Source organism: Psammomys obesus, unplaced genomic scaffold, assembly GCF_907164565.1.
Source record: "Psammomys obesus unplaced genomic scaffold, mPsaObe1.curated_primary_1811, whole genome shotgun sequence".
Classification (NCBI taxonomy): domain Eukaryota; kingdom Metazoa; phylum Chordata; class Mammalia; order Rodentia; family Muridae; genus Psammomys; species Psammomys obesus.
The window spans coordinates 35,587,870-35,614,184 of NW_026593286.1; the positions used below are offsets into that span (position 1 = coordinate 35,587,870).

General features: G+C 41.5%; 1 protein-coding gene across 1 annotated transcript in view; it reads left to right on the top strand.

The window, feature by feature from the left end:
• Hecw2 (HECT, C2 and WW domain containing E3 ubiquitin protein ligase 2) overlaps positions 1–26,315 on the top strand; it is a 158,041-nt gene that overhangs the window by 100,706 nt on the left and 31,020 nt on the right. The window contains exons 17-20 of the mRNA XM_055616959.1: positions 2,197–2,280; positions 8,404–8,513; positions 17,009–17,129; positions 18,421–18,534. Of these exons, the coding sequence (XP_055472934.1) occupies positions 2,197–2,280; positions 8,404–8,513; positions 17,009–17,129; positions 18,421–18,534 (429 nt within the window). The remainder of the gene's footprint in view (positions 1–2,196; positions 2,281–8,403; positions 8,514–17,008; positions 17,130–18,420; positions 18,535–26,315) is intronic.

Sequence of the window (26,315 nt, forward strand, 5' to 3'; positions counted from 1 at the left end):
AAAGGAAAGGAAAGGAAAGGAAAGGAAAGGAAAGGAAAGGAAAGGAAGGAAGGAAGGAAGGAAGGAAGAAAGAGAGAGAGAAAGAGAGAATGAAAGAAAAGAAAGAAAGAAAGAAATAGAAAGAAGAAGAAAGAACAAGAAAGGAGGGAGGAAAGAGAGAGAGCTAATGGGTACCAGATGATGTGCTCTGGTGCTTCGTCCTAGAAGCATGACCCATAACTTGTCTGTGTGACAAATATACTGGCCTGGTATAAAATCTAGTCTCAGCCCCCCTCTAGTATATTGTCCTCTGAAAAATCAAACCGTTTGTTTTCATTGCCTCATAGTTAGTATGTAGAAAGTGATGAGCCATTTTCCCACTGGCATCAAGTCCCTGATACCAACCTCCTTTCTTTCCTTTATCATATTCTCCTTGTGAGTCAGCTGAGCGACACAATGTTCTTCTTACTCACAGGCCATGCAGCAGCCTAGAACACAGCATTTGTATTATTACTTTGTCCAATTCAAGTGGATAGAGTTGGGGAGAGTACGAGTCCGTTCGGTTTTTGCTTCTGTGCCAGCTGCCTTGCTTCCACTGTGATGGTGGACACAAGAGAGGGTGTGTTTGTTGGCAATAGCTTCATGGTCAAAGCATATTGTTATTGGTCCTTACACAACAACTTCTGAGCTTAAGAATTTCTTCCTTTTTCTACAAGATAATTTTTTTTCAATTTAGATTTTCTTAAAGCTAATTCTTAGATCTTTTACTAAAAAAAAAAAAAAAAAAAATCACCAGATAATGGGCCTTGATTTCCATTGTATGTTTCAGAAAATGATACTAACACTAGTGGGACAATGGCTTTCTGGTTCGATCTTCAAGGCAGAATAACTTTACCAGGAACCTGGCATCATAAGCACATTTTAAAAGAATAAATGTTCAAGTCTCATATCTTCATAGTCTCTTGTTGACTGTAAAGGGCAGAAAAGAAGTGTTTCTAAAGATAGTAAAGGTTAGGTGCTTCCTACACTAACAAATGTAAAGTGGATCCAGCCAGAGGAAAACAGGGGCTGATCCCTGCACTCTAGCCCTGTAAGCTGTGTGCTCAAGGCAAGTTGGTTCCTGTGTGTTTGGGGATTTTTTCATCCAGGCAGTTTAACCTTACCTTCCACTTCATGGCTTGTAACTCTGTAAAGAATCTTAACAAGGCGACTTGGATCTTATGGACCTAAGATGCACTGGAACTGGTGAAAATATGAAGCAGAGAAACATGGTGCTGACCAGATAAGAACTGAATCTAGATGAGGAGCCAGAGACACATCTTGGTTTACGTTACCCGGCTCAGAACGAGTTTTTCTAAACCCTCAGAGGAAAGCCGTGTGTGTATTTGGCTTCTGTGCTCAACCAAATGAAATTGTTTCAGTGCCATAGTTTGCTTCATTGTTTGTTTTTTTCGAGACAGCGTTTCTCTGTGTAGCCTTAGCTGTCTTGGACTCGCTTTGTAGACCAGGCTAGCCTCGAACTCACAGAGATCTGCCTGCCTCTGCTGGGATTACAATGTGAGCCACCACATCCAGCTTTCATATTTATATGTTTCCCCCTTCTCATCTTATACATTACTGTGATGTGCTCTGAAATAACAAGAGATAAAATACAGAAATAATAAGAAAAAACTTTATTAAAATCACGTATGTTTATATGAAAAGTTTAAGATACAAGTATGAAGATGATCAAATATGAAGATGATTCATGAAACCAAAGATGTTGTCACATGTATGTGTGGTCAGAAAATGGCAGAAATATCGTGTCAATGCTGTGTGTGTGTGTGTGTGTGTGTGTGCGCGTGTCCTGTATTAGGGATCCAACCTAAAGCTTTTCATATGCCAGGCAAGCACTGTACCACTGATCTGTATTCCCCCACTGGACCCACAGCACTGTGTGTGACATCTATTTACACTTGTACATTATATACACAATCTACTTCTGAGTCTTAGTAACAAAGAACGTTTAAATTAGGAATAGTGCTTCCTCAAGATCCAGCTGTAACACTCCTAGGCATATATCCAAAAGATGCCCATGTACACAACGAGGGATTTGTATTCTAAGGTCCCATAGCACAGTGCCACATAATAGGTAGCAATATCGCTATGACCATGGTAGAAAACATTATACCCCCAAAGCCTGACATATACATTTGCAATGTTTCCTTGCCCAAACAGGGAGAAGATCCAATTTATCCGTACTGAAGGGACCCCTGGATTGGTGCGGCTCTCAAGTGATGCAGACCTTGTCATGTTACTGAGGTATGTGAAGGGACTCGGATGGAAGTCTCCTGCTGTCAGATGCTTAGCATATTTTAGAATACCTTGCCAGTGTTCGGTGGGCTAAAAAAAAGAAAAGTCTCCTTTCTCCTCCGTCTTAAGTAAATCGTCACATTGAAGACTTAGGATGCAGCTCTCATAATAATTCATTTCAGATTACATCTGGTATCCCCGAGATTTGCTTGTTCATGCTTTTACACTGCTGGGAAAGAGAAAGGTTATACAGACAAGCAAATCAAATGTCCCAATCAGTGGAACAGAAGGTAGCCACAGAAGTTTATACAGCTATATGCAGCTTGCCTTGGTGCAGAGCGGAGGTCACCTCCAGATTTTCTTTCTACCTTTTGTTTTCTCAAAATGTGTTTTGTCTCCTTTTGCTGGTTTCAGGTGTAGCTTATTTACTTTATGGTTTTGAGAGTTCAGGTTTGGGAAAGGAGAAAGTTGAGGTTTGGTCAAAGGTCCTGCCAATTTGATGGCGCTTCATGGAACTGACCCATTGTATTTCCTTTCATGATGGTTAAATTGGGTTTAGTTTTAAATTTTAGAGTACCTCAGAAGGGCAACAGTAATGTTTTTAAAAATGTTTCTCATGTTTGATATCAACCCTCGAGCATAGGCAAATCAGAAATAAAATAATGCTTTGCAGGACCCAGTGGTTGGAAAACTGCGCTGGAGGTCTCAGGATCAAAGCCCCTCAAACAACGCTTTGTTTCTCCCTTAACCTGAATGCTAAAACCACAGGGTGTTAGTTTTAGTTTGTTTTCTTTTCTTTCCTTTCCTTTTTTTTTTTTTTTTTCTTCTTCTTCTTCTTCTTCTGGAGACAGGGTTTCTCTGTAGCCTTGGCTGTTCTGGAACGAACTCTGTAGACCAGACTGGCCTAGAACTCAGAGATCTAACCTGCCTCTGCCTCCCTTGTGCTGGGATTAAAGGAGAGTGGCACCATGGCTTAACTTGTTTGTTTTCTATGTTGATCTTGACCCTGAGTCTAATTAATTCTCTTTCTCCTAGTGTTTGTTGTCCTATCTCTTGGTGGTTCTTTGTTGCTGAAAAGCGACTTGCTTTGTTGATGTTGAAGCAAGATTTCAAAGGGTGTGATCACTCCCCAAAACTGTTTCTTTTCACTTGACACTGGAGACCCTTGGAGAGGCAGTGTCTCTTCTCAGTCTAGCAGATAACCCTTTCAGCTGAGGTATACTGACTCAGTTCTGAGAATAGGACAGCCTGCCAGAAAGTCAGGACACTATTGATCTGCTCATGCAAGAATATGATGTTTCTCTCATACACTTTTGTTGTAAAAATAAAGTAATAAAAACAAAAGTCAGATGTCTCTGAAAAGTCAGTAAAAGGAAAGACAGACGAAGGAACAATAATTTAAGACAGCACAGGCTTTTCTTTTGGGGGAAAAAAAATGTCCAGAGGGGAATCTCTAAGAATGAGAACCTCCCATATGCACACAAGCTGGGTTAGTGGAAGGCAGAAGAGGAGATGGGGAAGGAGTTTGAAAAGTTTCCTTTTGGCCTGAAATTGGCCATTAGTAGGAGTAAACAATGGGGAGCCGTGAGGAAAGGAATGTCAGGTGATGGCTCAACTGCCCTTGTGGCCAGCCATTGTCAGGATGGATGTCTGAAGGGGGCAGAGGCAGGAATTAGGAAAATATGTCTGGAATGAGGATTATTGTGGTCTCACAGCCAAGAAACCAAAATGGAGGAGCTTTTCAAAATGGTGTGACCATGGTTACAAGTCTCATTCTTCATCTGTCCTTAGTTAAACAATCTTTAGGTGGTACAGTCTTAAATAGTTTAGTTAATTATAGCCAAAGCATTTGTACTTTGTTAAAGACCATGGTGTACATGAATTTCTTTGCAAGACTACATCCTCTCCTGACTGAAGAATAAGCATGTTCACTGAAAATCAAGGGCCTTTGAAGAAGTTGGAGAATTTACTCACAAATAATAATTCTGTAGTTATAACGTGTTATGCATTCAGTTGTCGACCATCATTTCATTTGAGTTATCAAATGTATTTGTTAGTAGTACACACTGAACAATGTACTATCAGTACTTACCTGGTAAATAATTTTCACTACTCACTGGAAATGGGTGTTTCTATTCACATGCTCTGCTCTTTTTTCAGTAGATTACTTTGAAGTTCATTTCAGTCGGTGACTGAGATGTGCTTGCTACATACTTACTGAGTGAATCCGTGTCTTTGGGTTCTACTTAAGAGGAGAATTAGACCTGCTGCAAATGTACTTTGATTATCTGTAAGGCACAGTGTAAGATTGTAGTGTTTGAACATTATTCATATCCAATTAAACCGATGTAAAGACATTTTTCTATTACTGTTATAAAAATATATAAAAATTTAAATGACCATTGAATTTGTTGTTAATTATTCATTTTCTATATTTTTCAATAGTTAATTTTATTAAAAATGTAGCTTTATCAGGATTCACATAGGAAGTGACTAGTAAATTTGGACACACAAAACCTTTTAAAGCTGTATAACACCAAGATGCCAAAAGAAAAGGCATGAAAAGGTAGCCAACTGAAAGGATGATATTGATAACAGATAATAAGCAGGTGAAGGCTGGGCGGTGGTGGCACACGCCTTTGATCCCAGCACTTTGGGAGGCAGAGGCAGGTGGATCTCTGTGAGTTTGAGGCCAGCCTGATCTACTGAGTGAGTTCCAGGACAGACAAGGAAAAATAAAAAACAAAACAACAACAGTAACAACAACAAAGCAGGTAAAGAATGACTTTCAATTATTTTGAAAGAAGAGAATCAGAGTCTGGGTAAAGGAACTGAGATGGCATTTCACAGGAATTGAAGAGACCTGATTTACACATGTGTGGGAAGACACTGGTGGCTATCAGATGCAATTTTGTGCAGTGAACCACCATTTAACATGACAGTCGTAGGACCCCAAAAGTCTGATGATGCCAAGTGAAGCTGAGGTTCTCATTGTAGCTGGTTTGGTGAGATTGAAGTTTTTGTTGAAACAACTTCTCTGGTACACAAATTGACAGCATGGTTTACAACTTAAAAAGCTAAAGATATTTTCTATTTTTTAGGAATAATGTATCTATTTTACATATCTTAGTGTTTTGCCTGCATGTGTGTATATAGCATGCATGTGTTCAGTGTCTAGAGAGGCCAGAGAATCAGATCCCCTGGTACCAGTTACAAATGGTTGTGAGCCACCATGTGGTTGCTGGGAACCAAATCCAAGTCCTCTGTAAGAACAGCAAATGCTCTTAACAGTGAGACATCACTCCAGTCCCCAATTTTGTCACATTTCAAATGAAATACTCTTCACATTTGTTACCGATTAAACACTTAAAATTTTCATCCTCTCTCCAAGACTTTAAACATGAATGGATGTTGGATTTTGTCAAATGCCTTTTCAGCATCTAAGGAGATGATCATATAGTTTTTCTCCTCCAGTTTGTTTATGTGGTGAATCATATTGATGGATTTCCATATATTGAACCACCCCTGCATGCCTGGGATGAAGCCTACTTGGTCATAGGGGATGATATCTTTGATGTGTTCTTGGATTCGGTTTGCAAGTATTTTGTTGAGTATTTTTGCATCGATGTTCATGAGGGAGATTGGCCTGAAATTCTCTTTCTTTGTTGGGTCTTTGTGAGGTTTAGGTACCAAGGTGACTGTGGCTTCATAGAATGAGTTTGGTAGTGTTCCTTCTCTTTCTATTTTGTGGAATAGTTTGAAGAGTATTGGTGTTAGCTCTTTTTTGAAGGTCTGGTAGAATTCTGCGCTGAAGCCATCTGGCCCTGGGCTTTTTTTGCATGGTAGACTTTTGATGACAGTTTCTATGTCCTTAGGGGATATAGGACTATTTAATTGGTTTCCCTGGTCTTGATTCAGCTTTGGCATGTGGAATCAGTCAAGAAAATCATCCATTTCATTCAGATTTTCAAATTTAGTGGTATATAGACTTTGGAAGTAAGATCTAATTAATGTTTGAACTTCTTTAGTGTCTGTAGTTATGTCCCCCTTTTAGTTTCTGATTTTGTTGATTTGGATAGTTTCTCTCTGCTTTTTAGTTAGTTTGGCTAAGGGTTTGTCTATCTTGTTGATTTTCTCAAAGAACCAGTTCTTGGTTTCATTGATTCTTTGAATTGTTTTATTTGTTTCTAATTTATTGATTTCAGCCCTGAGTTTGATTATTTCCAGCTGTCTACTCCTCTTTGGTGTGTCTGCTTCTTTTTTTTTCTAGGGCTTTTAAGTGAGCCATTAAGTTGCTTGAATGAGCTGTCTCGAATTTCTTCTTGAAGGCACTTAGTGCTATGAACTTTCCTCTTAGCACTGTTTTCATTGTGTCCCATAAGTTTGGGTATGTTGTACCTTCATTTTCATTGAATTCTAGGAAGACTTTAATTTCTTTCTTTATTTCTTCTCTGACCCAGCTGTCATTTCGTAGCAAGTTGTTCAGTTTCCGTGTGTGTGTAGGCCTATGAATATACTCACTCATATAGACATATAATATAGGATAAACCTACTAAAATCTGTACACCTAAAGAAACTAATTAAGAGGGAGGACTCTTGCTAAAATGCTCAATTCCTATCCAGAAAGGCAAAGAGGATGGACATCAGAAGAAGGAGAAAAGAGGGAACAAGTCAGGAGCCTGACAGAGAGGACCTCTGAAAGGCTCTGCCCTGCAGACTATCAATGCAGATGCTGAGACTTATGGGCAACCTTTGGGCAGAGTGCAGGGAATCTTATGAAAAAAGTGGGGAAACAAGTAAGATTTGGAGAGGACAGGAACTCCACAAGGAGAGCAACAGAACCAAAAAATCTGAGCACAGGGGTCTTTCCTGAGACTGATACTCCAACCAAGGATTATGCATGGAGATAACCTAAGACTCCTGCACAGATGTAGCCCATGGCAGTTCAGTATCCAAGTGGGTTCCATTGTAATAGGAACAGTCATGTCTCTGACATGAACTGATTGGCCTGCTCTTTAATTACCTCCCCCTGAGGGGGAAGCAGCATTACCAGGCCACAGAAGAAGATACTGCAGCCACTCCTGATTAGACCTAATTGACTAGGATCAGAAGGAAGGAAAAGAAGACCTCCCCTATCAGTGGACTTGAGGAGGGGCATGCATGAAGAGGGTGGAGGAAGGGAGAGATTGGGACGGGAGGAGGGAGGGAACCACAGGGGGATACAAAGGGAATAAAGTGTAATTAATAAATAATTTAAAAATATTTCATCATCATCGTAGAAAGCATGTAGAGAAAGAAATCTGTGCACCTTCTTAATGATAGAAATAAACAGACAGGTTTGTGTTAGAATAACATTTGTAAAGTTAAACTACATGAAGTATTGAACCAAAATAATGCTTGTTTGTTTGTTTTTTAAGGTAGGAGACCTTATGTCTGCACTTGAAATGAAATTCCATCATTCATACCTTTTGCCTTTGTGTGATAGTGATTTAGGGTAGTGCGGCATTTTGATAAACACTAAAGTCCACCCAAGTGAGTTCCGGTGCTTTCTGAGGACACCTTAACCACATGTAAAATGTCAGTGTGAGTGTCTGGTGGAATACCATCCTGTGTGTCGATTTGCAACAAGCCACAATCCCAGTTGAACACAGGGCTTGGTGTGGGGTTTGGGGCGGGCTGGGTGGGTATGTGCTCTGACTGAATAACTGCTTTTGCCTATGTATCATAGTCACGCTAAGAAACTCATATATACGGGAGATACCATGTAGTAGGCGTTCTTGGTGTCATTGGTGATAAAAAGCAGGTAGTATGTTCATAGAGTAGCCTGATACATAGCCAGCAAAAGGAATATTCTAGACCCAGTGTCTCCACACAAATACCAGACGATTAACGGAGGAGGGTAAACTCAAGCATAATAATCCTTACAGAGAATGTTTAACAACACATGTGCAAAATTATGTTTTACCTGTACATGGATGTTTCCAAGAATAAAACAATTGGAGGAATCTACCTGTTAAATCATGATGGAGGGCAAGAAAGGCTTCCAGAATCCCATCTTCCTTCTTCCTCGCTGTGGAAGCGGTCTTCTCGGCCCCTTTGGATAATATTCTGTTCCATGTTTTTTTTTCCTAGTTTATTTGAGGAAGAGATAATGTCCTATGTGCCTCCTCATGCCTTACTCCACCCCAGCTACTGTCAGTCCCCGAGAGGCTCACCTGTGTCATCTCCCCAGAACTCACCAGGTGAGTCGGCCTACTACACATGGGCATGCTGAGTTGTACAGGCGGGGAACGCTCTGCCTGCAGGTACAGGCTGTGTGGTCTTTGCTACCTTTTTAAGGAACTTGCTCTCTTGTCAGTTCCTTTTCACTTACAGATGATAAGCAGGAGGATAAATGTTAGTTGTATGATATGTCCTCTTGTAGAATTCACTCTTCATTTTGCTGTCTACTGGCTAATGTTTCTTGAAAAATCCTACGTGAGCTCTTCTGATTCAAAAAGTTTGGTTGAGGGTACAGTTTTGATAGACTATGATGTCTCCATCCAAGAAATAAAATAGAATTGAAATCATTTGGGATAATGGACTTGGGCATTATCCCCTTATTGTATTCACTGATTGTATGAGATGGTACGAGAGAAACGAATGGGCAGATGGAACAAGCTGATGAGTGAAAGCCTCTTTGGGTTCTTTTTGGAAGAAGTAGATGTGAACTAAGGGGTAGGGACTGGCTGGGTGAGTAAATGGAAAAAGTGGAGCTTTGCAAATGAATTTTTAGGGAAGGTAGCCATGATGTTGACAGAACACCAGCTATGTCTTCATCATAGGCAATGTGGTGTTCTCCCTTTTATAGCTATCAGACTTTAAAACTATTACAATAGAAATCCAGACTTCTGATGTGTCACTGAAAGCTGCTCTGCTCTTTAGTGTACAACGTGTGTTCTCACTCGTTGCTCTGATAATAAAGCTGTTCTCTGATTGAACACCACAAACAGGAAAAGCTCTATTAATTTGTCCATGTAACACAGATTTATTGAGCATCCAACTATGATCCACGCACTGAATTAGACCACTGTGGTATTAAGATGAGTCACACAGTCTCTGCTTTTGAAGGGTTCATGATGAGGTTGTGAGTCAGCAGTGAGTCTGAAGCTCAGTGGTCAGTGCTGTAATGCTGAGACTTCTGGGAACATAGGTGTGGGAACAGTTGTTTAGGGAAGATTAAGGTAACAGGTGTGAGGGAACCCTGAATAGAAATTTAACAGGTGGGCTTGAAATTTAGCTGGGGGTAGTTGCCCAGCTGGCCCTGGGATTGGTCCCTAGCATGAGGTGAGGGGGGAATAAAAACACCTCAGAAACACCAAACAGGCAAACAAAAACCAGGAGAGCTGGAAGTTTCCCTGAAGGCCTTAAGACAGAAAGACACTCTGGTTAAATGTGAAGCACACACTAAGCAAGGACAGGAGGGACACTGGGGAAAGTGACTAGAAATGGAAGGTGTTCTCCAGATTCGGGTTGGAAATGTAGACCAGAGAAGTGGTCACTGAATGCTTTCTATGTGACCTACCCCAGTGTAGACCCTGATCTGGCAAAGGTCACTAATAACAGCATGAATTTAAACCCAGTAGCCTGTCTTTGGGTCACATATTTAGCATCTGATTCTATTAACGATGTGTGGAAAACTGGCTTCTGGTGAAATCTATGAAACTTTTCAAAAAGAAAAGTGCCAGTGATATCTATTTTATGAAGATCAGTTTGATAGCAACAGGAAGGATGCCAGAATCTCAGGGACTGGAGGCAGGGGAGTCATTTGAGAGGATGTTGCATTAGACATGCTAAAGAGCAGTGAAGGAAATATAGGGATAAAGAGATGGGACATGTAACATGCTGGGTCTTTAGGACTGAGCCCAGGGAAGACAAAGCCAAGGCAACTTAGAAGGTCTTTCCCACAATGCCCAGCGGATGATGGCTCCACTTGCCAAGAAAGAAAAGGGGTATAGCTTACAGAAAAATGTAAAATGAGCTTGACTCGTTACATGTTTTATTGAGAAATTTGGGGACATTCAGTCCGAGCTACCCAAAGACAAGTGGAAAATGTAGTTAGGAGATACCAAAGACAACTGGACAGTGCAGAGACTGCCAGCTATCAATTCGGTGTCATGAGGACTGAAGCCTAGAACGCAGATCAGAGGAAGCGTTGGGAAGGTAAAACAGGATGATCACATGATGAGCCCTCACATCTAAGGAGTGTGTGAAGAGAGAGGGATGAGCAAAGGAAATGGTGGATTCTGGAGTAGAAGTAGGAAAAAATTTTAGGGGAGCCAGATGCCCGAAGGATTCAGAAAAAAAAAAAAAAGTCCTAAGAGAGCCCATGAACTGTGAAACTCATAAAGTCGTACGTGATCTTTGCCAGAGGAGGCTCTATGAAGATGATACAGTAGACTGTGCAAGGTGCAACATGGTACATGATGCTAAGTGAGCGCCGCAGTTGTAGAACGTTCTTCTCAGAAAGTCAGAGTTGGACAGTAGTCAGAAGCAGAAAAATTGAAGGAAGGAACGCTCAGCTGGGGAACTGAACATGTGTGCCCACAAGACTCAGGGTGGTACTAATGAAGACAATGCTGCCTTCCAGCCCCTGACAAGGCAGCACACCATGGGTAATAGCAGGTCAACACTGGATCAGCTAGAGACACATACATGGATGACAGGTGAAAGGAACTAAGCGTATGACACGACAGGTAAGTCTGAAGAGGGAAATCAGAAGTCACAGATGGCCTCAGTGAGTTCTTCTACCAATGGAGAGACTTTGGACAGTTTATCACCTGTCAGAAATTTAAGTTTCCTTTTTAAAAATAATATTGAAGTAGTAATAATCACATCATCTCTCATGCTTTTTTTTGTGGGGGGGGCTGCCTTATGTGACAAATATCTAGTAAACATTGATTTGTTCTTTTTCTTTTTTCTGGAAATACAATCCAAAAAGTACACTTTGTCCCTCTGTGAGGCATTCGTTACTGGCATACATGAATTCATTTCTTTCTGACTTGCAAGCTCGGCTGGCTTAGGCATTGAGTCATTTGGAGAGATCTTTGTCTTAGGTCGGATGTGTGCTAAAGCTTTTAGTGGCTGTCTCTCTGCCTTGGTGTCTTACAGTTAAAAGAGCAGAGCCATGTTGAATTTTGCTCATGCTAGCCACGGCATGAGCAAAAGGGAGCTTTTGGCGTTTTGGCATTTTCCAAGGTTCTTTCTCCAGATTCCATCTTGTGAACCCCCACGTAAGAAGCAAGCTCTTGAAAACTGCCTGAGCAGTCTTTGATTCTTTGATCCTGTGCAAACATTCTAAGTGGCGACAAAGTTCACATCTTCATTTAGCATCACAGACCCACAAGAGTGGTTCATGGCAGTAATGAAGTGCATTCTGGAAACTCAGAGTTAAACATTTTCCGATGACGTGTGTAATCTGGCCGTATCTAAATTGCTAGCAGTGTTTGTGGTGGTTTTAATTTGCAGGAAAAATCATCTCCATATTCTTGGCCTGCTCCAACCCAATGGGCTTTGTCTAATGCCGAGACTGGGACATAGTGCCTGATAGGAGTGGAAGCAACTGTAAGCAAGTCCACATGAGAAGAAGCAGGCCTCACTAACCTCATTTCCCCTGTGGAGGAATCTATTTCTGAAAATGGCTTCTGCGTCTACCCATTTCTTTACCGGCTGTGTAAAATCAACATCTCAGATATAATTTTTTGAGTGGCCTGGTCCTTTTCTTATGACTAGAATTTCACCCATTTTAGTGGCTTCAGAATGATACTGTGAAAATTATGACAATAATAAATTTTAATGATCTTCATTCTGAGTGCCTAGGAACCTGGAAATCTTTCCATACTTAGCCTCATTCCAAGTCCATTTGCATGTCTTTTCAAGAGAAGAGGGGCTCTGGAAACTTTGACTCACCACTTTCTGCAGCTGTGAGAGTGCTCACCTAAAGCTTGTCAAAATTTTGGAATGTGAAGGTTTGTTTTTCTAGGGCCTTTATAATGCCAGTCCGATCTCAGCTGTGTCTGAAGGAAATGGCCTCTGCAAAACACCATACAGTTTTTCTACGACAAATAAGAAACCAAGAAAGTTTGTTTAAGGATACATCTCTAGGAATTTAAATTCAGTGGCACACAGTTTGTCTCATATATTAGAGATATAAATTCTGTGTCCATTTTCCAGTATGCATATTATATCTACTGGTACTTTGACTCCTCCCCCCCCCCAGTACCCTCACCTCCCTCCTTGCCTCCCAGCTTCGTGTCGTCTTTTTATGTGTGTTATTAATAGCCCCCAGAGTACAATTACTATAGATATTTTATTTTTGTTATTCTTCTTCTTTGTCGTCATGCCTTGTGCTGCCAGGATAGAGCGCCTGGTATTGACACACCCTTCAGTGCTCCCTTTTTAATAAGTTACATCTCGGCCAAGTCTGAAAACCACAGTATCAAATCGTTTTCCGTAAATGGTGTGAGCCACTGATGAGCTTCATGGCTCAGGTCTGGAATTCCAGCTACTTCAGAGGCAAAGAAAGGAAGATGGCAAGCTTCTGCAAATAGTTAATAAAATACTAGCCTTCCATGGAGTCAGTTCTCCATTCGATCACTTCCTAGAAGCAACTGACCTTTTTCCACGTGATTCCCTCTGGGAGAGCTCCGAAGACCATGAGAGTGCTCACTGAGACAAAGGACCTTTGATTGTGGTTGTGGTTCCCATACATTTATATCAGTTCAGTCTTCCAGGAACATTTTTTGGTTTTCAGAACCAATATAACCTCATTCCTTCCCTGGAAGCTCTTGGCAGTTGAGCTTGACTTGTATTAATTATATGACAGCTGGTGTTGGGAACAGTGGCTCATACCAATAAACCCAGACGTGGGAAGGGAGAGGCAGGAAGATTTCAAGTTCCAGGCCAGCCTGTGTTATATAGCAAGACTCTCTCTCTCTCTCCACTCCATCCCCTCTCTCTATTTCTTAAAATAGTTTTATTTTAACCAGAAACCTTTTTGTAAGTTATGTTAAACAATATATCAGTAAAATTTCTGTCTTAAAAAATTATTCTTATAACACTATCCTTTCCCACAACAAAATTAACCTTTCAGAATTAATAAGGATAATATTTATTCAATACAATAAATGGTCAGAAATTCTATTCATAATTTTAAATGAAGAACACACTCTTTAAAGAGCTTTCCTTCACTCTTTGATCTTCATTTTCGGTTTCCCACCAATGACTGACGCTGATGGCTGCTTTCTGGGCCGTTTGGGCTACTGGTCTAGAGCTTCTCAGAGCTCTCTTGGGTTTTGCTAGTGGTGCACTGTCTTGGCCTTCATCCATCCAGCAGCAGCCTTGTACTCATGTGGTTCATGTCTCTTTGTGGTGCAAATGACTTCTCCAAGCACACGGGCAGCCATTGCCCTGTGCAGCCCTGCACGCTGCCCGCGGCGTGCACATCTCTCGGGTTGCAGGTGAGCTCCCTGTAAGTGATTCTTCAGAGTGGCTGAAGTTTGGAGTCATCAAGAGAGCTGTGGAAAACACTGAGGCCTGGGTCCTAACCCCCACAGATGCCGATGGAATGGGTCTGGGTGTGACCTGAACTTTGGGATTTTTTAAAGTTTCCTAAGAGATTCTAATATACACTCGAGGTCTAGAACTGCTGCAAAGGATTCTCTTTTACTTCCTGGATTTTTTTTTTTTTTAGATTGAATATATTTGTTTTCTTATGACTTAACTCTTAGCTCTTTGAATGAAAGGTTTATAAATCCACAGACAGGCCCCCAGACAGAATACTGATCAGGAGCCAGTCTTGTGCCTACCCAATCTCTAAAGTTTCACTATTTTTGCCTATGTGTTGAGTATGTACACAGGTGGCATGAACAGCAGATCACAGAGGGCTTCTTATGACCCAGACCCTGCACAGTGTCCGGCATACTTGAACTCATTTCATCCACTGGAACTGACTAATCTCTTCCGCAGACTCCTGAGCTGTCCTGTCCAGTGTCTGTAGAGCAACCATTCACTGTCAAAATTGACACAGTTTCCTGTGTCCCCGGCTACCAAAATCATTCCCCATCCTGCTTTTAGTATCCAACAGACCTGGTCAAATCCCAAACTCCCATTCCTGGCCTAGAATGTGGACAGGAAACTGCTTCCTCATTTTCCTTAGTAGCAAAGTGATAATGAAAATTTTAATAACCAGTTCACAGACCCCTATGGAAAGTGCGTTCTCCCTAATGTATAGCAGGTGCTCATCAAACAACAGCTATCATCGTCCTTAAGAAACTCTGCTATCTTCAGAGCTTCCCATCCCTGCCCCTTGCTCTTCGACTGGCACTAATTTGTATTTCCCATGGTTGGTGTTCCTCTGAGTCACCACACTCCTGACTAGTTCTTATTCCCTCGGGCCTCAACTGCTGGATAAACACCTAACTGCTTCTCCGCCCTCAGTCTCTCTTCCTCTTTCCCACCCTTAGTCTACCCTACACCCTCTGCTGAGAGTTCCTCCAATCAAATACCACGTTTACATTATTCCCTTTCCTCTTCTCAATGTTCTATAAAGGCACCCTACTCCTCCCCACCCCACTCCCATTCCATCTTCTAATTGGCCCCAGCCCTCCTGACTGATTAGCTTCCCCTTGTCTCTTCAGCATGCTCACTGTACTCTAGGTTATGGAGTGTCGTTCTGTTGAACACACATTCAATATTTAATCCAGTTCTTGCTGCTCTGCACCAGTATAAAACACAGATTGGTTACTATTTACAAGTTTGGTGTTATTTAATTTCCCATTGCTATGACCAAATACTGGACCAAAAGCAACTTCTCGGAGGAAAGGTTCATTTTGGCTTACAGTTCAAGGGGATACAGTCCATCATGTCAGGGAAGACATGGTGGCAGGAGCAGGTGGTAGCTGGTTATTTCGCATCCTCAATCAAATAGCAGAGGGATGGATTTCAGGGACAAAGCTCCTTTTCTCCTTTTAACTCACCCCTGGACCCTAGCCCCTGAAATGGTGCCACTAACATTTAGGGTGGGCCTTCCCACCCCAACTAAGCAGACCTAGAAATTCCTTCAAGGACATGCCCAGAGGTTTGTTTCCGTGGTAATTCTTGATCCTATCGACTTGGCAATTAACCACTTAGGCTCCAATTAAGCTCCTCCCTGAGGTCATTTCCATTTTGATCTCCACTCGCACACATTACTTTTCTGTGACATTACTATTATCTTCTATACCACTGATCTCAGTAGGTCAGGCAGCCAGTGTCACTAAGCTGATGGAGGGAGTGGAGTCCAAGGAAGCAGCCGCCTGTCTCCGTAAGGAGGGTCAAGCCAGTTGTGAGATCTCTCATAACTTTCAAGAGAAAAACATGTTTTTATATTACTTGAAATATCCTAAGTCTAAAATCTTTTCCTTTTCCTTTTTCTTTTTTTAAATATAGGGGGCAAATAAAGTAGATCTGTGAGGCTGTTTATAGCCGCAAGGCTGCAGTTTTATCTCTTCTTTACAGTTTGTATCCCATCTAGTTTAAAATTTAATTATTTGACATTTTATTTCTGTCTTCTCAACCAGGGCATCCACTGTTGAATATAACACAAGATTAATGATAAATAGCCAACTTAGCTAACTCATTTGTTAAAGAAAATGTTGCAAGGCATGATGGCTCAAGCCTGTAACTGAAGCACTCCTGAGGCACAGCCAGGAGGATGGAAAATTCAAGGCCAGCCTAGGCTAACTAGCAAGATCTTTTCTTCCCGAAACAAAACAAACAACAGCAAAACCCACATATACACACAGATGTGCACACCCAAAAAAGGGAAGAAAAAAAAAAGCTCATAGAATGTGCATTGTGTGTAATGAACACGACCATAATTTGTTTTCTGGTTTCTTTCATTGAGTTGGGAAATATTTTGTGGAAACTGTTTTTGTCGTGTCTGTGTCTGATTCCCCTATTCATCACCGGTCTAACATCTCAGCATATGACTTAATCACCTGTGACACACAGATTTTTCTGTGGAAAGAGGAAGAAGCCATGTTTTATTTACTTTATTAATAACACTTGGGCATCGGGTGGCATAATACTTTTAATCTGTAGATATTGACAGTATTTGACACATTGAGAATGCAATACATATTAATACTGTTTATTTTTTGAGCAATTCCAAGATACATTCTTCCCACAGTTAAGCTTGAATTCTGTTTTTATGTAAGTCATTCTATCCTGCAGTGTACAATAAATGTAATTATATCTCTAAAATCATTCTTAAATATAATGCATACCCAAAAGCATTTTCATGGGGCTTCATGCAGCTTCCTGTACTGTTTTTATGATATCATCTCACCAGCAAGCAAAGATATTCCATTCTGAGTAGTTATCCGTAGGCAAGAGTAACTACTTCACTCATTCTGGTTTGGATGGAAAAAGGGAACAAATCTGAGAAATGTGTGAGCATATTTGGCTGTTTAAACAGGATCCTTATTCTCAGTTAAAAGCTATAAACAAGAACTTCCCTTAACACCTTCCTTGAGCTTTGTTAAGGCCTTCATCTGTGTGTGTGTGTGTGTGTGTGTGTGTGTGTGTGTGTGTGCAGGCGGTGATGCAGAAGCTGAAAGCAGTGTCTCCCTTTTCTTGCTAACTTGTGGTAGTCTTTCATGGTGGATGTGGGTCTCACAGGTCACAGATCCAGATTGTCCTTTTGTGGTTGCTACAGGTACTCAGCGTGCCAATGCCCGGGCTCCAGCCCCTTACAAGAGAGATTTTGAAGCCAAACTAAGGAACTTTTACAGGAAGTTAGAAACTAAAGGATATGGACAAGGCCCGGGGAAATTAAAGTAAGTAGAAATGACACAAACCACCTGACTGATAGATGGTGAATGGATAGGAAGCAGCTGGGGGTTTGGAAAATTGGCTGTCACACGTCTTTATTTTAATGGGTTTATTTTAATGTTATTTTGGAATTTATAAATTACAGTATAACAATGTAAAACGTTGCTCAGGAATTGAGCACTATAATGCTTATGCTTTCCAGTCACACTAGGACTGTGTAGAACTAGAGATGAAACTAAAGTTGCTTATTTTTTTTCTCCTGAGGAGAACCTCTTTGCTGGCCCATCTGATATTTGTGAGATACATAGTTGTCATGTTTTGTCTGGGGCCACATGAGTGCAGGGCAGGGATCAGCTCTGCTTTGCTCTATGAAAAGAGTCTCACTTCTTCAACAGAACCTGTTGTGAATGCTGTGTCTGCCTCTCTTTAGCTATCTCCCTTTCATCTCTGTGTGCACCTCTTTGCCTCCTTCCTACCTCAGCCCCTATGTCATGTCCCCATTTGAGCTCACTATCCCACCTGTGAGAAGGTAGAGGAGAGAAGGCCACCAGGTGCCCTGAGTGCACAGGGGAGGACCAGCCCCAAGCACAGGTCAATTCCACTTTTGTGGACCTCCAAGCACATCATATCTCTCTGAACTGTGCTCTTCCTCATACTTGAATTGCCAAGACCTTCCATAAGTTCAGGCTCCCTGTCATTGCTTTGGTAAGTTATTATCCGTAGAGGATGACTTTAATCAACATCATCACAGTAGACTGCCACAGCATCCTTTATTTTCATCTATCCTTTAGGAAAAATCTCAAGACTCACTTTAAATTCAGTACAGTTGTAAATTGTTTTGCTTTGCAGGACACACATGCACACACAAACACTGAGACATTCAGTAATTGAATTCCATGCTTAGGTCCATTCCAGTCTTAAAGGATTACCTCATAGCGTTGTTCTTTCTTTAACAAGCAACTTCTCTGTCTGTCTGTCCGTCTGTCTCCCCCTCCTCTCTCTCCCTGTGGGTGTGTGGGTGTGTCTTATGACCACTTTTCTTCTGGGATAAATGTCTTAGCCTCTCAGAAAGGACTCATGGGTGTTTTACAGGCCACAGGTTTACCCATGATTCTTTTACATAACTTTTGCTATTGTGTTAAAGACAAATATGTGTTTAAGTGCAGACAGTAGTGACATTAAGCAGCTTCACTCCTCGCCTAGTTAACTGTGGTAAATAGAAACTAAGTGGCAAGACAGAGAGGGAATAGGAAATACTCTTTTAATGCACTTCTCAGACTGCCTCTTTGCGGACAGGTTAATTATCCGAAGGGATCACTTGCTGGAAGATGCTTTTAATCAGATTATGGGATACTCCAGAAAGGACCTGCAGAGGAACAAACTGTACGTCACCTTCGTTGGGGAGGAAGGGTAAGTAGAACAGAGAAGTGGTCGCTGCAGCACAGGCTGTGGCTACCAAGCGGATGTTTCTCTGCGTCTCTGCGGTTCGCGAAACAGGAAATCCTTCTGGCAGAAAGTGTTCTCACATGCTTAAACATTTTGCTTTTTTTTTTTTTTTTTTTTCTTCCTCTGGTTTTTCAATCACTTGACATAGAATTTTTTTTTAATTAAAATAACTTACATGTAATTCATTTTTCTCATTTGGAAGGCTAGATTATTTGCTTTTCTCTGCATCTATCGTTTGAAGGCAAAAAAAAAAAAAAAAAAGGGGGGGGGGAGCTTTGGGGAAAGGAGACAAGGAACTTGTTTACCACCCTGGCTGCCTGAGTAGAATGCGTGTCACCTGTTAAGAAAGCTCTGCTTCAGAATCGTGGATCCTGCTGCTCTGCCCGGAAGTGCCCACAGCAACCACGCCAACGCCTTTCCTCCTGCTTCCGTGCCTCCAGTTCTCTTCCCCTGGGAGGACAGCATACCTCCCCATATAACCTCCTACTGTAAACAAACCATGCAGCGTGACTCTTCATGAGTGTGCTCATGTAGATAAGCATTGGGAGATGAAGGGCTGGGGCTCTTTCACTGACCCTGCTACACCCCTGTAGACATAGCATTTGTTAATGGATCGTCTTGGGCTGATAGCCTGCATCCGCCATAGACCTCCTCCTTCTTACTGTCTCAGGACTCGCTGCTTGCTTTGCAGCAATTACTAGACCCAATTTTAAAATACCACACAGTCATCTAAACTCTGCTTGTGCTCCATTTGACACTGCTGGCTTGGGTCTTTATTCAGCTGTACCGAGGAACTGTGGACCTTGCCTATAAGCTAACCCAGCACTCTGAGGTGTATCCCTAGCTCTTTTCTAGTTTTTATTTGGGAGGTCTTAACAAAATGCTTAAGCTTGCCTTGAACTTAGATTGTAGCCCAGTGAGACCTTGAAAATTACAGTTCGCCTGTCTCTACCTCCCTGTAACTGGAGGTTACAGCCTATGCTACCAAGCCCAGTAATTTGGATTACTTTATGAATGCCTCTTCTTCGTTACTGGCATATCCAGTAACGGAGAAGAGTAAGGAACCACAGCAGGTAGCCAACCACTTTGGCCCTTCAGTATACGGTCTATGGAGTGGAGGTTTAGATGACTACTTACCTGCCCATGGAACTAAAGAAGAGCAAAATCAAGACTTGAGCCCAGGCCTTAAGTGTTTCTTAGTACTCTCGGACCATACTGGGATTTAAGAAACACCCCTTGTCATTAGTCTGTCTGGATCCTGTTTTTCACCTTGGAATGTTTTTTAGCATTCCAGGTGGTGACTGAACACTTGGGGTTTGGACTTGAGCTTCCCTGAGGCTTCAGCCTTTCATGACTAATGTACATATGTAAATGGACTTGTAGTTTGTATTGGTTTGCTCAAAGATGCAGGTGCATGGTTGAAAAAGGAGGCAAGTGTTGTCAGCCTCTTCACAGGTATGCAAGGGATGTCAAGAATTTCCTTACAGGGCCAGTCTGGTTTGGATGAGAATCTTTTTCTTTCCAGCTATCTTCCTTTATTATTAAACTGCGGACTTTTTTTTTGGGGGGTGGGGGGTGGGGGTAGGGGAACATCTTGCTATTTTGCTTAGGCTGGTTTTGAACTCTCAAGCTGAAGTGACCTCCTCCTCCAAAGACCTAGGAGCCAGGTCTACAAATGTGCCTCAGTACTCCTGGCGTGGGCTACAGTTTGTTGACACACTTCAGAAAGCCCTAATGGATACATTTGAGTAGAGCAGATGTTTGTCCAGTGTGGTCATCCTGAAGTGGTCTACCATATTCTGAACTGATGACAACAGTTCCAAGTAGAGTTAGATTCCTGTTTGTTTGATGATCAAGTGCCTCCTCCCCTTGTCACTTGCCTACTTTCTGTGACACCAAAGGGAAAAGAGAGAGAGGATACTCTGGGAGTAGTCTCAGTTATCAGAAACAATCCCTTCACCTGCTCCCTCTATACACGGGTTACTGATGCTGGGTTTCTGGACTCAGGCTCTATCATGTCAGTGTTCTCTATGTAGGTGTTAGATATAGGTCCCCGCCTTTCAGTTGAGGCACTGAGAATACACCTGCTGGCTTTGAAACATAAAAACTGTACTCTTGCTGAAAAACACAGAAACCTCAAAACTACATGAAAGTTGGGGTTTTTTTTGTTTTTTTTTTTTTAAGACTTTTCAAAGAATCGCATTAAGCATGGTATTTTTCTCTGGATTATTGAAAAATGCCCACATTTTCACACTGAATTTTAGAAGTGGAACTTTTCTGTTATTTTCTCATCTCCAGTTTTAATGCTGTCAGTTTGTTGTTGTTGTTGTTTTTAAAGTTCCTTGAGTTTAAGTCTACTGTATGGCATTAAAAAACAAGTATGTCTGTTGTTCAGGTATTAGTTTCTAGTTTTTCTTCAGCACCAAGGTTCCTTGCACAAAGTGTTTATTTTAGGCCTGGATCAAGAAGTATATACAAAATGGAGCACGAAGTGTCTTCTAGTGCCTGCTGTAAAGTAAAGAAGTTTGTCAATAGCCCAGAGATACAGTGCACAGAAGCCAACAGAGTACCCAGTGACCAAAGTGGGAATACCTTCAGCTACAAAATGAATAAAGAAATATTGAATAATAACTTCAAATGATTGAATACATGATCAAATGAAGAAATAGATGGAAAAAAAGGAAAATCTCTCCAAATAACTCAGGAGGATTTTATAAATGTGGATTATATAGTGATTTTCCCCCAAACAATACAGTATGGAAAAGGGGGTAGAGAGTGAATTTGTTTTGTCAAACCTGGCAAATATTGTGTCAAGTTATAAGGCATGTTAATAGTGTGTCCTTCAAATGAGAACAACACTTTACCCGTATGACCTTAAACCTAAACCTATAATCCCAGTCTATCTACAGGAAAAACATGGGATCATTCCCAGTTGAGGGACATTGTAAGAACATTTCACCAATATTGAAAGTCATCAAGGACACAACAACAGCAACATCAGAGCAGTTTGAGACAATGCTAGTCAAGAAGAAACAAGATGATTAAATTCAAGCCACTTCCTAGATGAGATTGTAGAACAGAAGAGAAATATTAGGTAAAGGTGAATGGAATCTAGATAAGGTAGACATTTTGTTAATACTTATACGTCAGTGTTGGTTTCTTAATATGACACCATTTATGACAATCACTGAACCAAGTTTTGCAAAAGAGATTATATTCCCAAGGAAGTGAGGCCTGAGTCACAGACCTGCGTGGGGCTAGGGTGTAGAGGTCTTAGTGGGATAAAGAAGCGGCATGGCCTGGTGTAGGGGAAGGGAAGTGGAGGTAGGGTCCACTCCATGCACAGGCATGCTTTTCACAGGACCCACACTGAGGAAAACGGTACCTTTAGAGTAATCTACAATTGTCAAATAAGTCTCAATGGTGAGGTCCAAGTAGACAGTTGGTGGCTTCCACTAGCTTGAGACAGACAAACATGGCTCCAAGTTCCTAAAAAACAACTTAGGCAACCATTGCCTTAGAGGTGTTGTCATCAGCGAGGATGATGGGAGGGTACTGACTAGCAGCTTGGCTTCTAAAGTTGGTGATAACATCAAGTGGGGCTAAATAGAGGCCTTATTTAGTGTTTGCATCACTTGTATTGATGAGGAATATACAATACTCATATGAGATAGTTATAAAGACTGTATGTATGCAAGAGCTCTTTGTACTATGTCTTTTGTAAGTAAAAAAAAAAATTCTAAATAATGAGTGTGGAAACATTTGGTTAGGATCTATAGAGATTTACTGTTTCCTTTTCAAGTTTTCTTCTGGTCCCATTGTTAGAGGAGTGACTTCTCTGGGTTATTTTCAGTTGTATAACCTCTGTCATTACCTACATTCAGTAGGGTAAATACACAGAAATGACTTTGTGAGGTCTAAATTAATACTAATATTAGCATGGAAAGTATTTTGTGTCAACACTGTGCTAGCCATAAGGGGTTAATACTTTACGGTCATTGTTGATGCTATCTCAATGATTGTACTTCCACTCTGACACACACTGACCAAAGCAGAAAGAGAACAGTGGATTTACCTTTAATTACAATGCATTTACCTGTCTTCCAAAAAAAAAAAAAGGTTGTGGATTAGTGGCATTAGTGGCTTCACAAAGCAACAACTGTGGCTTGAGCTGTTTCTTCTAATATAGCCAAAACAAAATATATAGATTATTCTAGAAGTAAGGAACCTGTAGGATATTGCAGATGCTATTTGAGGTAGAATTAATCCCAGACTATTGGAAATGCCTGTCTTCAGTTACAAAAACACAATAATTTTTTTTTTTTCTAGAATGATTCTTTGTGTTAACCTTGGGTTTTTACAAAAAGTAGATTGTTTCTAAGCACTGCCTTGTCATTAATAGCTAGAGCTGGGAGTTGTTTTCTAAGCACTAGAATTTCCAACAAGCTTAGCACAGTTATCCTGTGTTGGAAAGTTAGGGGAGGGGAGGACAGCAGTGGCAGAATTTCTGAAAACAGTTACCCTGCTAAAAGGTGAGGAGAAATGGTTTGCTGCCTATTTCTGAGGAGCCTCAGTCTTCCTAGGAGTTACTTATGGGATGGGGGGAAGGCAATGAAAAGTTATATAGTATTCTTCCGCATATTGTTTTTGTTAATTAATAATCCTAGCAACCAAAGCTCACACGGTATCAGAACTCAGGTTCTGATAAGGATCCAGGCCATCCACTAGCTCTTAGTCCTCCCAAACAGCCAAGAAATGATGGTCTAGGCAGAGAGGATGTTTACTCTGTGCTTGTTCCACCTTTCTCTTCACGGCAGCTTTGTAAAGGGCACCTTTATTCAAGAAAGAATTAATTCATTATGTGTAAAGCACCTTCAGGATGGCATCAGTCATCAGTCTTTCTGGCCACACTTAGACTAGGGAGGAGTGCATGCAAATCGTTTTAGTTTGGGGACCTGTGTGTAGAACCCTTCTGTTGACTCTTTCTGTAGTCCCTTGGGATAGGGAAGTAAAAATAACCAGGGAGGAAGATGAGCTGAGGTCATTTTCTTTTCCGCTGCTTAGAAATTACCCAGTAGCGCTCACATATAACCAGGGTAGGGTCTGAGCTGTAAAGCCATAGAGCTTTGTTTGAACTTGGGTTTCGGCCTTCTTCAAGAAGGCAGTCACATCAGAGGAATCATCCTTACCTGCCAAAGAGGGATGTTCTGTGGCCAGCCCTTGGCTTGGTACCACCAAGAGCAACTTGGTCTTATCAGACTTCCTTACTCATCTCCCAGGCCTTGTTAAATGGCTCAGAAGCCAAGCCTCCATGTTCTAAATACCTGTGGCTGAATCAGAAGGTGCCTAGACCAGGCGCGTGTGCCTCGGGACAAGCTTATGGGAAGAAACGGTGTAACTTCCTGAGGCCCTCATCTTCCCTCATTTTACAGTCTGTTCCCATTGGAGCGTTTTGTTCTCAGTTATTTTTTGTTGAAATATAAAGAATGAGAGAATAAAAGTCAGCTATCTTAACCCATGTCAGACGCTGCTAATAACTCATATGTGCCCAGCCAGCAATGTGCTGATGGGTGAATTGCTTTATCGGCAGGCAGGGCTCGGGACGCCGTGGCCACTCTACTGACATCTGCGCTTATTTAGAAATGCCTTCCAATGCAGCTGTTAGGTGGCTACGCACCCGTTGTCCGGAGTTTCTGTATTTCCTTGCCAAGCCTTTAGCCGTGGAACCAACCTAACTGGCAAAACAGGAATGTAACAAATGATCCCTGTGGTATGAGTCACGTTAACTATTTATACGGACGAGGTTGCTAAGGAGTATGGGAGCCGCATGCCCACATGCCCTGCTGGGACACGTTCCTTTGGGTTTGCTAGACATATATAAAGTTGCTGTACACAGCATCTGCAGTTCTGCCTTTGGAATTACAACCAAATTAAAGCAGAAAGGTGGCCTTGGCTTTGGCTTTAAGAGCTTAAAAAAAAAAAAAAAAAGGAAGATAAAAAGTTTAAAAGTTAAACACCCTTTTCCTTCTAAAGGAGCTGTTTGTTTTCTTCTCTCCTGAGGAGAGTTTTGCTTTTCAGCTCTACTCCTCAGAGAATGTACTCTTGTCTTCCGGCACGAAAGGAACCAGTCAGTAAGGCCATTGTTGTCTTAAAATCTCTACCATGTTAGGAGGTATTACAGTGTGAACTTTCTAAGCCAACTCACTTGTTTGACCGTGGTTTCAGATTGAGTCATCTCTGAGGGATTGGCACACTCTGCTCATGGCATTGAATTCATGTACCACTGCCTCGTAGCAAACTGGCTCAGACTTATTGGCACTGCCATCCGTCCAATAACAATGTAAGTGATGCTGGCTTTCTTTGAGCATCAGGGGAGCCCTAGGCACAACTCAGCAATGTGTATTGGGCCCCTACTGAATTTCGAACTTGTAATTCGAAAAGGAGTGTCTTAAAGTTTCTAGTGCTGGGATGAAACACCATGATCAAAAAGCAAGTTGGGGAGGAAAGGGTTTATTTGGCTTGCTCTTCCAAATCACAGTTCATCATCACTATAGGAAGGCAGGGTAGGAACTCAAATAAGGCAGGATCCTGGAAGTAGAAGCCAATGCAGAGGCCCCCCGAGGGGTGCTACATCCTGACATGCTTTCCATGGCCTGCTCAGCCAGCTTCTTATAGAAACCAGGCCACATTGTGGCCCCACCCACAATGGGCTGGGCCCTCCCCCATCAATCACTAATTAAGAAAATGCTTTACAGGCTTGCCTGGAGCCTGACCTTATGGAAGCATTTTTTTTAATTGAGGTTTCCTCCTCTCAAATGACTTTAGCTTACGTCAAGTTGACATAAAACTATCTAGTACAAGGGTTAAGACAGGATCACATGCTTACAGTGTGACCAAAGACTGAATTTATGCATGTGAAGGCCAACACACCTGGGTCATCAGAATGCATTCTGGTAAGTGCAGAATAATTGAAATATTCAGAATTAAATCTTAGGAACTACCCTCTAATTTTTAATGGAAAATCCACAGTAGACACAGCTCTGCTTATACCAGTCATCTCCAAGAAAACAGGCTCACTTTATCTTTTGCCTGATATTTCAGCTCTCTGTGACCCTGATCTACTGGTGGCCTTTGCAATGTGAAAACCAACCACGGAAAGTCAGAGAGCATTTATGTCTCCTTGGAGGAGTCTCACTGAAGATTTTTAGTAAGCTGTATGTTCTAATAAAGTGTTTCCCCTCCTCCTTGTTTATGTAACAGCAGCCGTTGGCAAAACTTTGCTATAAAGAGACAGATAGTAAACAATTTTAGACTTTGCCTGTTGTGCATTCTCTGGCACGTACGCACCTCAGCATTATCAGGGAAAAGCAAAAGGCAACACACAGGCCAACACAGTGCATTGCAGTGTAGTTTTATTTACAAAACCAGGGCTTTGGCAGACTTGCCCTCAAGGCATAGTGTGCCAAGCTGCTTTCTATAAGCAATATTGTTTTAATCTTGATAGACGGTTAATCTTTACTGGAAGAATGTTAAATTTGAAATTAGGACACCTGTTTAGGGTTCAAGACCTGGTACCTCATCACAAAACTCCTGTGATTCAGCTGGTTTTCTCTGGCTTCAGTGTCCCCTATAAAAGAATGAAGAAATGTGACAAAATGACTTCCACAGTGTCTTTGACAGTTGGTGTTCTAGCTTTATTTCTGTTGCTGTGATAGCCACCACAATCAAAAGCCACTTGGGGGAGG